Genomic DNA, 12,562 nt, shown 5'->3' with positions numbered 1-12,562 from the left:
AATTGCCATAAATCCATTGGTTTTCAGTTATGAAGGCAATATGAAAAGATATGCAAGAAAAATATTCTTACAGTGTGCCAGCAACTCCAGTGCTAAGGTGAGTCATGCTGTCATTGTAATGCCTAGCCAGCCCAAAGTCTGAGATCTTGGGATTGAGATCAGCATCAAGCAAGACATTGCTGGTTTTGATATCCCTATGCACTATTCGCATATTGGATTCCTCATGGAGATATGCTAGGCCTCTTGCGATACCTACACATATCTCAAAACGGGATCTCCAATCTAGGTTCAAGTTCGTCTTGCTTGCATGTATACCAAAACGCTTTATGCACCTAGGAAGTTGTCTGGTGCAAATTTCATCACAGCTCAAGATTAGGAGATCAAGAAAAGAAAAGAATACCAAATATTGCTCGATCAAGACTCCCCTTTTCCAGGTATTCATACACCAAAAGTGGAGTATTACTCTCAGTGCAACAACCGTGCAACCTCACAAGGTTTCGGTGTTGAACTGCGGATATTGTTGCAATTTCTGTCATGAACTCCTTTTTCCCTTGATGAGATGTTGTAGATAACTGCTTTACAGCTACTATTCTTCCGTCAAGCAGTTTACCCTGTACACAGAACATACAAACAACGGTATCATCAAGTACATCAAAAGATATAAGTGTAAGAGTATAGACGTGTAGCGCATTAGCAAATTGGAAATATTAAGGCAAAATTTGCTACAGGACACACAAAAAACACGTAATTAGCTGAGGGACACCGAGAAAATGTGAAACTGCCGAGGACACTGCATAATATGTGAAATTTGCTGTAGGACACCGAATGCATTATTTTATTATTTTCCGGCTGAAAGTGGTGAGTATTTTTTCGAAATGACAATATTGCCCCCAATGGCAAGTATATTTTCTTCTTCTTGTTGTTGGTCTCTGCCATGGCAGCTTCAGTGGCGAGGCGAGGCGCGCGGTGAGCTCGGCGGCCTGGGTGCGGAGGACGGCATTCTCGGCGTCGACAGCGAGGAGGCCCTGGGTGGTGATGCCAAGCACGGTGGCGACGTGCGCGTTGTCAGCGCCGATGTTCGATCTCCTCCATGACTTGCACACAGCGACATCTTCTGACCCGGCGCTAGTGGCTCTCCATGACGAGATTGCCCCCTGCACACGTGGCGCACCATGGGCAGTCACTGACGGCTTCGTCACCTACAAGCGGAGCGTATACGTGCCACCGGGTTCGCCATGGCTCCTAGCGATCACGGTGGCCACCCACGACGAGGGACACAAGGGGATCTAGAAGACGCTCCACCGACTTCGCCGCGACTTCCACACGCCCATCGACCGCCGCCTCGTCAGCGACTTTGTCTAGAGCTGCCTCACGTGTCAACGCAACAAGACCAACCATCTGCATTCGGCGGGACTGCTGCTTCCACTGTCGGTCCCGAAGGCCGTGTGGTCCGACGTCGCCATGAACTTCATCGAGGGCCTACCGCGCGTCGCCGGCAAGACGGTCATTTTGGCGCTCGTGGATTGCTTCTCCAAGTACGCCCACTTCATCACCCTGGCGCACCCCTACACGGCGGAGACGGTGGCGCGCGCGTTCTTCGCGGACATCGTCAGGTTGCACGGCGTGCCCACATCGATCTTCTCCGATCAGGACCCCGTGTTCACATCGGCGTTCTGGACGGCCCTCTTCACGGCGGCCGGAACCAAGCTTCATCGCAGCTCTGCTTTTCATCCGCAGTCGGACGGCCAATCGGAGGTGGTGAACAAGACCATCGCCATGTACCTCCGCTGCTTCCGGGCGATCGGCCGCGCCAATGGTTCCGCTGGCTTCCATGGGCGGAGTATGTCTACAACACCTCCTTCCATGCGGCGCTCCATACGACACCCTTCAACCTAGTTTATAGCAGAGCCCCCCCATCCATCCGTGTATGATGCCAGTTAAACTCGCGTGGTGGCTGTGGCCAAATCAATGGAGGAGAGGGACGCCTTTCTCGCTGATGCCCGTATTCGCTTGGAGCAGGCGCAACAACATGCCAAGCAGTATTATGACAAGAAGCACAGGGACATCTCGTTTGCCGTCAGGGACTGGGTCGGGCTTCGTGTTCGCCACTGTGTGCCGGCCTCGTTGCCTGATGCGACGAAGGGGAAGCTACGGCCTCGTTTTTATGGGCCATATCGGATTGTCGCCGTCGTCAATGAGGTGGCGTACTATTTGGAGTTGCTGCCAGGGACACGGCTGCATGATGTCTTCCATGTGGGCTTGCTTAAGCCGTTTGTGGGAGTGCCGCCAACGTCGCCACCAGCTCTGCTGCCGGTTCAGCATGGTGCAGCACTTCCCTCCCCGCGCCAAGTCCTACGAGCCCGCCTCGCTCGTGGGGTTCGTCAGCTCTTGGTTCAATGGGAGGGCTTTCCGGCTTTGTCGACATCGTGGGAAGACCTGGATGATTTTCGACAGCGATATCCTGAATTCCAGCTCGCGAACGAGCTGCTTGCCGAGGCAGGGAGAGATGGTATATGGGGAATTCCCTTCCGCCGCCATAGGGATGATCAACATGCCGGACGCGCTATAGTGGCGCGTGAGGAGGAAGAATAGCTGTGCTGTTATCTAGTTGTTTAGTTAGTTTTGTTATCCCTTTAATTTAGCTTATGTTAGTTCGGATGTAAGGCTATTTAAAGCCACGAAGTTATGGTTAATGACAAGCAGAAATTAATCCAATCTAATCCTACTGAAGCAGAAATTAATCCAATCTAATCCTACCGAATCCCTTTGTTCTTCCTCTGTTCTCTACTCTCTGTTCCTTGTGAGTTTGTGAGTGTGTGGGTTGGGAGCGATTCATCTACACTCCTAACATAAATTTACTTGGACAAACAATCAAATTTGTCCTATTAGAGTAGTTTTGGATAGGGTGTTCACTTCTGCTATCTGGGAACAAAAGTATCCTTTACCTTTTTTTTTTTACTTTCTTACTTAGTGTGGGCTCTTATCACTGTCCTTTGTTGCTAGATACAAGATATGTGGATGGATACCAGAGATGAGGAGAGGATGAAAGTGTCGACGAGTGATGTCTCGACTACGGTATTTGGACAGTATGGGAATCGTTGGTGCTAGGATATACGCGAGTCTGAGGTAAAAGAGATGGAGACAGGGATTTTTATACAGGTTCGGGCCCCTGAGTGGTCAGGTAATAACCCTACATCCTATTGGCCGGAGCCGATGTTGCTCTTATTCACCATAATCACACCAGTACAATATGTGGGCAGCCTATCTAACTGTTGTCGACATGTCGGTCTGAAGGTCTGACTCGTAGTCGACAATAGGGTAGTCTTCCTCCTCGAATCCGTGCCCGGCGAGATCAGAGATAGCGCTTTCGTATCTCCTGACGGTATCCGGAGGAACCGTAGGGGAATAGCCATGCCTATCCTGAAGTCAATATCCGGCAGCGTGTCTTGGCGCATGTTGGCTTGTATGTTGTGGCTTCTGGTGGGTGTATGTTGATTGTCATGGTTCTCCCTGGTGGGTGTCTTCCATGGTCTCATGGTGGTCGTCGATGAGGTGGTCATCCCGATCGTGGTGATCGTGTTGATCGTCTCATGGTGAGTCTGTCTGTCCCCCTGTCCTCCTAGGGGGGCTTGTATTTATACCCATAGGTGTCTCCTTGTCCAAGTAGAACTAGGGAAACCAATATGGATACAATCCGAGTAGTTCTTGTCGTTTCCATGTAGAACTCTGGTTGTCTTTCCTTATCCAGAACTCCCTCCATATCCGCAGGTTGTTTCTGTATAGGACATGGTATGTGGTGGGTCCTGCCGAGATTTAGTTAACTACTATTAGGTATGTGGTATCCATAGCCATGACAGAAAGGTAATGTCTTTAGATTTAAAATGTGTTGGTTTCAAAAACAGGGTTTTAAAGAACAACTAATTTCAGTTTGGCCTATCAGATATCAACAAGGGTTTTAGATTTTGGCATTACTTGATGCCTTTTCCTGATAAGATGGTTGAGAAAATAGAGTGCAAATATGAGTAGCATTCAGACAAAGAGGAAGGAATCAGAACATAAATTGACAGAGATTGATCAGAGATCAGATGAGAGGGAGTTGTTTGAATCTGAATGGAGGGAAAGATATGAGTTGGAAAAGGAACTAAAAATATTTGTGTGCAGGAATAAATTTGGTGGCAAAGGAGGTGTGGTGAGAATTGGATTTTAAGCGGATTCTAATACATCTTTCTTCCATATGGCTGCTAATGGGAGGAAAAGAAAGAGTCATATACTCCCTCTGTATTTCAATGTATGACGCCATTGACTTTTTAACCAACATTTGACCATTCGTTTTATTCAAAATTTTTGTGCAAGTATGAAAATATTTATGCATGCTTAAAGGACATTTGATGATGAATCAAGTCACAATAAAAGAAATGATAATTACATAAATTTTTTTGAATAAGACAAATGGTCAAACGTTGGATAAAAAGTCAACGGCGTCATACATTAAAATATAGAGGGAGTATTTTCCTTGCAACAGGGGAAGAGGTTATCACAGATTTGAAGTAGATTCAACAACACATCTATGACTATTACAAAAAGCTTTTTCGCAGGGATCACTACAAGGAGGTTCACTTGCATGACAGTGTTTGGGCAGATAAGTTAAGATTATCTGATGAGGAGAAAATGGCTATTGTCAGACCTTTCACTATGAATGAGGTGGAAGCTGTAATTAGAAGTATTAAATCCAATACAGCTCCTGGATCTGATGGGTTTTCTGTGGGTTTTTATAAACAAATGTGGCCACAGTTCAAAGATCTGATTAAGGAAATGCTAGATGATCTTCATAGTGGGGTTTTAGATGTGGATGTAGTTAATTATGGAGTAATTTCTCTTTTTACCAAAAATCAAAGATGCTAATACCATCAAGCAATATAGGCCCATTTGCTTGCATTTGATTATTACTAAAGCTATAACTCAGAGATTCATAGAGGTGGCGGATAGGGTTATTAGCTGGTCACAAACTGCTTTTATCCCTGGGAGGAATATTCTGGAGGGTTGTGTTATTTTGCATGAGGTGATGCATACTTTAAAGATAAGGGGGGATGCTAGTGTCATTTTTAAAATAGACTTTGAAAAGGCATATGACAGAGTCAAATGGGACTTTTTGTATGAAGTAATGCTGAACAAAAACTTTGACTCTTGTATGACTGGGTGGATCAAAAAAAATAACTGAGGGAGGGAAGGTGCCTATAAATATAAATGGAGAACATGGCCCTTTCTTTAAGACCTACAGAGGATTGAGGCAGCGAGATCCTTTGTCCCCTATTTTGTTCAATTTGGTGGGAGATGCATTGGCTGCTATTCTGGATAAAGCTAAGGAAAGTGGAACTCTTGAGGGTTTGGTTCATGATTTAATTGATGGCGGTTTTACACAATTGCAATATGTTGATGATACCATTCTGTTTGTTAACGCTGGTGATCATAATATCCTAGTGCTCAAATTCGTTCTGTTTTGTTTTGAGGAAATGTCAGGGATGAAAATAAACTATCAAAAAAGTGAGGTTTATGGTTTTGGGATGAACAAGAATACAGAGCTTAAGTTTGCTGATGGTTGAATTGCAAAGTGGGTGAATTACCTTTTACTGATTTGGTTTTGCCTATGCATGTGGAAAAGATTTGTATGAGGGAATTATACAGTACCACTCAGAAAGTGGAAAAAAGGCTTCAATCTTGGAAGAGTGGCTATTTGATATATGGGGGTAGAGAGATAAAAATTAATTCTTACCTGTCCAGTGTTCCAATGTATTCTATGGGCTTCTATTTACTTCCTGATGGTTTTCACCATAAAATGGATGCTTTAGGAAGTAGATTTTACTGGCAAGGTCTGGGGGAGAAGAGGACATATGACATGGTGAAATGAGAGGCTTTGTGCACACTAAAAGAGTTTGGTGGGATGGGTTTTTTGGACACTAAGGTCATGAAAATTTGTCTTCTAAGTAAAAGGATCATTAATTAGAAAATGGGTGTCCAGATATGTGTTTTGAGAAACTTAGGAAAAAAGTATCTGAATAATAATAATTTCTTTGGGAGCTCAGCTATGGGGGGTCTCAATTCTGGAAAGGGTTGCATTTCTGTAAGAAATGGTTTGAAAGGCTGATTAAGAGAAGGTACACAATGGGGTCTCTGTGTATTTTTGGAAAGATGTGTGGTGTGGGATAGTTCCCTTGAGGGTTCAATTCCCTGAATTGTATGAGATCAGTTATCAACAGGGAGCTAGTGTGAGTGATATCTTTGATGGGGGCAAATTTTAGAAGGAATCTGAATGAGCAGAGAGAGAGAGAGAGTGTGTGCTGGTTCATTTGAGAGCAATGATTCAGGGGGTTCAGTTAGATGGGGGTATGGATCAGATTGTGTGACCTCATAACAAGAAGAACCTTTTCACCACCAAATCAATGTATAGGATTCTGACTTTTTTTTTTGGGAGGGGGGGGGGGGGAGTGAAAGATGCTGAGATGTGGGAGATTTGGAAGAGTAGGTTCTAGGTTGCCACTCAAGATTAAGCATTTCCTTTATCTGGTGGGGAAGGGTAGACTTCCCTGTGCAAAACAGCGGGTGAAAAGAAAGTGAAAAGGGGGTTCTGAATTTTATAAGATGTGTAACAAAATTGAAACTACTGCTCACATTATGTTTGGTTGCCCTTTAGCAGTTTTTTCTTGTTGTGTGGTCAAATAGGACCTGGACCTCCCTGGTTACCTCACTAGTTTTTGGGACTGTGTTGATTTGTGGAAAACTAAAAAGGATATTAGACTTTGGGTTTTTCTACTAGGTTGTTTTTGCTGGGCTTTGTGGTTAACTAGGAATGATTGGGTGTTAGGAATGATTAGGTGTTTGAAAACATTTTGGTAAAATCTCCATTGCAGGTGGTTTACAAATCTTTATCCTTTGCACAGAAATGGAGTATCTTGCTAAAAGAGGAGGAGCGGGCAGTGTTGGAAAGTTGGCGTGAAGCAATCCTAGAGAGCTGAAGCAAGTCAGACCTCAATCGTTGCCAGGGGACCTGTGACGTTGCTGTTTCATAGTTAAGATGTTTTGCTGTTCTTGTTCCTTTTGTGCCTCTGGTGTAAGCTGGAGTCCCCAGCAATAAGATGTTTTAGCTTTTTTCAGTTTTTCTATTTCCTGTAAGAACTTTGTTATCTTTATGGGTTTTCTTATAAAGCCGGGTCAATGCTTGATCTGTTATAAAAAAAAACAGGCGATCAGAGGTTCGCTTCTAACTACTTGGTGGAACGTATGGTTAGAAAGAAACAGAAGAATTTTCCAAAATTCAGTTAGTTCGGTTTGTGAGGTAGCCTACCTTGTAAAACAGGACCTTGATCTGCGCAGGTCGGCTTTCAAGCCTCCTTGATTTTTATCTTTTTTCTAGTTGTTTCCCCCTCCCTCACCAGGCTTTGTAAACAATTTATTTTCTCCCCTAATTTAAATTCCGACAGATCTCCTGCCAACGTTCTCCTCAAAAAAAAAAAAAACAAAAAAAACTTTACACCGACTCACTGACTGCTCTGTTTTTAAGGCTGGGAAACATGTTTTTAATTTGCAGTCCTGTCTTGGAGTTTGAGGAAATGAAACTGACCTTGTAAACATGTCCATACCCGCCTTTTCCAAGAATATTTTGAGGACTAAAGTTGTTAGTAGCAGATTTTATTTCTCTGTAACTGAATATATCGGGCCTTCCCACTATGCTGAGAAGCTCTGCAATATTTCACATTATCACACAGAAAGTAAGTACTTAAATATTTCTTCATGAGATTACCACGGCAGTTTTTAAAATGCACATTACCTTCCATCTCCACTTCTAGCCTTTTACTTCTTTGTCTCCAAACAAATGTTCCTGTAAGTGCTAATGATCCTAAAATAATAGCACCAACTACAAGGCCAACAACCAAACCTCTTTTGCCGCTACTTGTGTTCTCACCACTGGTGTTGTTTTTGCTTTGACCAGGATCCTCTTCTCCTACACCAAGAGTACGATTATAGATAATTTGTTATGAATGCCGTCATCGAGAGGGTCAGCTTCAAACATCAGGATAAAGGCAAAATCGCTTTCATTGGAATCTGACTTGTCCTAATCGCTAGGAAACTCTTGTCAACCTTGAGGAGCATGAGGCCCTCATATAGGGAGGTTCATCTACTAGAGTTTCTTGGGTACTATTCACATGAAAAATATCATGAGTAATAACATGCCCTGTGATCTCTATTTTCCTGATAAACCATACCTCTAATTCCTTACTCCTAACTGAACCGATACCTTCATATCGCTAATAGATACGATACAAATTTAGTAATCTCTATTCTTGATAACTAACAATTTATGGCGATACATATTATTATTATTGTGGAAGGTGAACTCCTTTCTAATGCTAATTCTACACTACCAACACCCATAAGATTAATGTATGATGATATCGATGAATTGTCTCCTTAGCAAGATACTCCCTCCGTCCCAAAAAAGTCCAATTCTATGCATGAATTTGATTCATCCCTAGAATTGGACTTTTTTTGGGACCCAGATTCATGCATAGAATTGGACTTTTTTGGGACGGAGGGAGTAAGTAATAGTACCATAAGAAGATACACTTAACGCTGAGATAGATGGCCCATAGTAACCCTGTGAAGGAATGCAACAAGTGCCCTTTCCAGCCCAAAAGGGATGAATCTCCATGAAATTTTTCGTAACTTCAACATTATACTGCCTCTGAACAACAGTATAAGATTTTCCATTTGTGTCTTTCTTTATGTCAAAGTCCTTTTCTCTGAGCTCTCCCTGCACCAAGCACATTGATAAGAGATTTTAATTTTCACAAAAGGAAAACGAATGATATTGGAATCAATTTAGCAAACAATGCACAGTGGAAATTATCATTTATGGTTACAGTCAAGAATAAGTCACCTGGATGTATATATCGAAAATCCTCTTTCCTACGCTTTTCCAGGTTTGGTCATCTGGGAAGAATATCTCTGCGAATTGGAGTTTAACATCATAAAAACCATTCTTGAGCCCAATGCCATAGTACCTCAATGAGGAGGGTGACATTCTAGCTGTCTGGAATAGTTTACTATCAAGTGTGTTGTTAAACTGATACGGGGTGTATATTAGGTAACTTGCATTAGGTGCATCCGTGAATTTCCCAGTGTTGCGTTCATAGCTATTTTTGTCTGATCCTCTGGTGAATGACTCACCACCAGAGTCTATTGCAAAGGAATCTACAAGTTAACAGAAACATAGAAGTGACAGAAGTGTTTAGTGTTACCCAACATAGGCATTTCTATGAAGAAGAGATAAGAGCTCACACTCTGGGGAATCATGAAAACATGGAGTATCTCTCTGAAGACAATTTAGTCCAAGAGGCAAAATACTGTAGACACAATATATTGTTCAAAAAGATAGTCAGAGATTAGGTGCTTCAGTATTGCATAAACGGAAGAGGAACTATAAGGCACAAGAAAATAAACCTGCTGTTGGAGCTATCTACTACAAAGTTGTTCCACACCAAATTCCTAAGACAAAATACAATGCAGAAAGTTAGATTAAAAATTCCTTGCTCACTTCAGCATCACAGCTTAATTATAAAATAGTTTAAGAATCCATTTTGAAAATACAGAAGACATGCGCTGATTGTGTTTGCCTTTTAGAAACGAGGTAAGGGAAACCTACACATGTATATTGTTTGTGCTAATCCAAGGCGGAAATATTCCTGAAAGTCTATTGTATGATAGATCTCTGTAAGAGAAATGAAGACATATTATCACAAGAAAGGGAAAACGAAATGCCAATGGTACATCAGAAAATAATACGCTCTCTGTTCCACACTATAAGACGTTTCGGCCTCCCCACCTCTCGTCTAGATTCACTAAAATCCATATGAATTTGGATACATATATGAAACACATACAATAATCCATGCATGAATCTACTCAAAACCAAAAGCACCTTATAATGTGAAACAGAGGAAGTAAATAAAATCATTCTAAAGTAATAATATAAATATAACCTAACTTTGCATATAGTAGTATGCATAATGTAGTATGTGCATGTTTGATACTAATAAAATTAAATAAAACAACTTACATAGTACTGAGTGAAGGGCCTATGCTGTCAGGCAGGTTCCCAGAGAGGTTATTGTTCCCAAGAAATCTGGTTCCTAAAATTGTTAGTCTGGGAAAATTCCAAAGTACTACCTATAATTTAACTAATAAAGGCATTATATTGTATATAGATTTTCTTACAGGGATTCAAGGATACTCATGTTAAAAAGGGTTGGTGGAATTTTGCCTGTGATACTATTAAAACTTAAATCCCTGCTTCAAACATACACAGATTAAGAAAAATGTTAAAAACCGTCACATTTACTTTACTCTCAAGTAACAAAAAGATTTCAAAATTTTCTCTAATAAATTTGAGAGAAAGCATACAGGTATGTGAGTTCTGGAAAATTTGAGAAATTCACTGTAGTAAGGTTGTCATAAATCCTGCAGTTTCTCAGAATTCTGTAAGAAGAAAATAATTAAAATGCTTTAGGATATCACACATAGGCCAAAACAAAAGACTAGGTTGTTAAGTTCATGTGATGTCACCGTACAGAACAATCAAATATGTCATGTTGGACAGAAAATCCATTGAAGAAATCCCACCAATTAAATCACCTATGCGCCTTCACAATATAGAAATTAATGAACCACAAGCATGATCTTTGCAATAAGCACACAATAGTGTCACATAGGGAGTGGATTCTAATCCCTCGAGGGGATGTCCCCTCGTGTACCTTTTTCTTCTAAATTCGATACAAATAGTTATGAAAAATTTTGAAGGACATTGACAACATAGAGTACAGTGATATTTATCGGTTCACCAAAAATCAAGTTCAAATTCGACCTACACATCGAGGAAAAAATAGGCAAATTCAGATGTAAATAGTACGCTACTATTCATACGCTGAATTTGTATTTTTTATATCTCGACATGTGAGTTTAGTTTGGACTTAAGATTTTTGTGAAGTTGTATAGATATACCATGTGAGTGTTGTCAAACTTTTACAGAATTTTTCATAACCGTTTGGATGATTTTTAAACAAACAAGGGGACAGCCCCTCGAGGGATCAAAATAGTTTCCCGTGTCACATAAACTAAAGAAAGAACATACAAGTTTCTTAATTTGCTAAGATTAGAAAGGCTTGCAGGAATAGGACCATCAAAATTATTCCCCTGTATTCTTCTGCATTGACATATATATAGATCATATTAGGATTGAAAATTATCAACTCTTTCTATAAATTGTGAAAATGTAGTTAATCAAGCGGCATCTTACAGATCTTCCATATCTGAAAAGCTTCCAAAATAATCTGGGATGAACCCAGTGAGTTCGTTATCTGATGCCCATCTGGATATGTAGGAATAAAGTTGAGATGAAATGATGATGCCAAATAAGATTTAAGCAGAAAACATGTTCTTAGAATTTACAGAATTTTTAGGCTCCTAAATTTCGAAAAGGATGGAGGCAGCTCCCCACTTAAACCGCAACTATCAATATACCTGCACTTGGAAAAGAGAAATTAATTGCTGCTCAATTACACATGGATATTGGAAGGGAAGTGCTAGTCAAGCGGAACAAAGACCAACAGCTGCTCAAGTTTGGTCAGGGTTAGTATTTCTTCTGGAAGTGGACCAACAAACTTATTCGTGCTAACACCCCTGAAACACAAAGGAGATACGTTTCAGGGAACGCAAAAGCTATGCAATTGGGACTCAGAATATAAAATAGAGGTGATTGACTAATTTATATATCTCCCTGTCAAATTGGCCGAGGAACTTCTATAAGCGATGAGTTCTGAACAGGCACAAATAATAACAGAGAGAAGATCCCGTTTCATACATTGAACTTTTTTTTATTTCTATCTGAATTTGTTGTCTACACAATTACTTGATGTCACCAAGTCAATCTGGTAAAACTCCAATTAAGATGTCGTTGCAATTGTTTTTTTGGCAACTTCTCCGTGAGAACATATGCATCCTTTTTCCATATAATTATATTACTTCAGAAGTGATCGCTAAACAATTGTTGAGGAATGAGAAGCCATGCAAAAAGCGATCACTTACAATGATCGGAGATTTGTGAGATTTCCAAGTTCCTTTGGAAGCGGCCCAGATAGCGAATTGATTCCTAAGGTCCTTTGTTATAACACAAAAAAAGAAAGAAAAAAGATGTTTAAGAGAACGTACACTCCATCAGATTATTGATGATAACTTGAAATTTAACTCTTACAAGTATTGCATGAAAGTAAGTTTCCCAATGAATGATGGAACAGTGCCTGTCAAGTAATTCTGTTGCAGGTTTCTGAAACAACATAAAAAACATTAAGCAAATTAGACAAGCACAACAAGTTTGTACACCTGAGGTCACGTTACTATTATCCTCGTTTGCCTGGTAACTAACAATTATTATTCAATGGGATTAATTAAATTAGTATTTACTGCAGAATATTTTTCAAAAGTCTGACAGTGATTGATAGTGATACAAATTAAT

The 12,562-nt window shown here is 40.8% G+C and overlaps 1 protein-coding gene across 3 annotated transcripts in view; it reads right to left on the bottom strand.

Annotated features, from left to right (window-relative positions):
• The window catches only part of LOC127782254 (probable LRR receptor-like serine/threonine-protein kinase At1g56130), a 31,907-nt gene that overhangs the window by 976 nt on the left and 18,369 nt on the right, over positions 1–12,562 (bottom strand). The window contains exons 4-22 of one of the 3 annotated variants that reach the window (XM_052309375.1): positions 12,302–12,373; positions 12,136–12,207; positions 11,659–11,730; positions 11,500–11,571; positions 11,348–11,419; positions 11,183–11,254; positions 10,623–10,694; positions 10,456–10,530; positions 10,270–10,341; positions 10,112–10,177; positions 9,698–9,763; positions 9,496–9,540; positions 9,334–9,398; positions 8,933–9,246; positions 8,605–8,806; positions 7,823–7,996; positions 7,616–7,734; positions 398–611; positions 72–306 (exon numbers count right to left, since the gene is read on the bottom strand). In XM_052309375.1, coding sequence (XP_052165335.1) covers positions 72–306; positions 398–611; positions 7,616–7,734; positions 7,823–7,996; positions 8,605–8,806; positions 8,933–9,246; positions 9,334–9,398; positions 9,496–9,540; positions 9,698–9,763; positions 10,112–10,177; positions 10,270–10,341; positions 10,456–10,530; positions 10,623–10,694; positions 11,183–11,254; positions 11,348–11,419; positions 11,500–11,571; positions 11,659–11,730; positions 12,136–12,207; positions 12,302–12,373 — 2,151 coding nt within the window. Of the gene's footprint in view, positions 1–71; positions 612–3,155; positions 3,804–7,615; positions 7,735–7,822; positions 7,997–8,604; positions 8,807–8,932; positions 9,247–9,333; positions 9,399–9,495; positions 9,541–9,697; positions 9,764–10,111; positions 10,178–10,269; positions 10,342–10,455; positions 10,531–10,622; positions 10,695–11,182; positions 11,255–11,347; positions 11,420–11,499; positions 11,572–11,658; positions 11,731–12,135; positions 12,208–12,301; positions 12,374–12,562 lie in introns of those variants that run through there. The other 2 variants (XM_052309374.1, XM_052309373.1) reach the window with 2 other exon arrangements.

This window comes from Oryza glaberrima, chromosome 8, assembly GCF_000147395.1.
Source record: "Oryza glaberrima chromosome 8, OglaRS2, whole genome shotgun sequence".
Classification (NCBI taxonomy): Eukaryota; Viridiplantae; Streptophyta; class Magnoliopsida; order Poales; family Poaceae; genus Oryza; species Oryza glaberrima.
The sequence above is the reverse complement of the archived record's forward strand: the minus strand, read 5'-3'. Positions and strand labels throughout refer to the sequence as shown.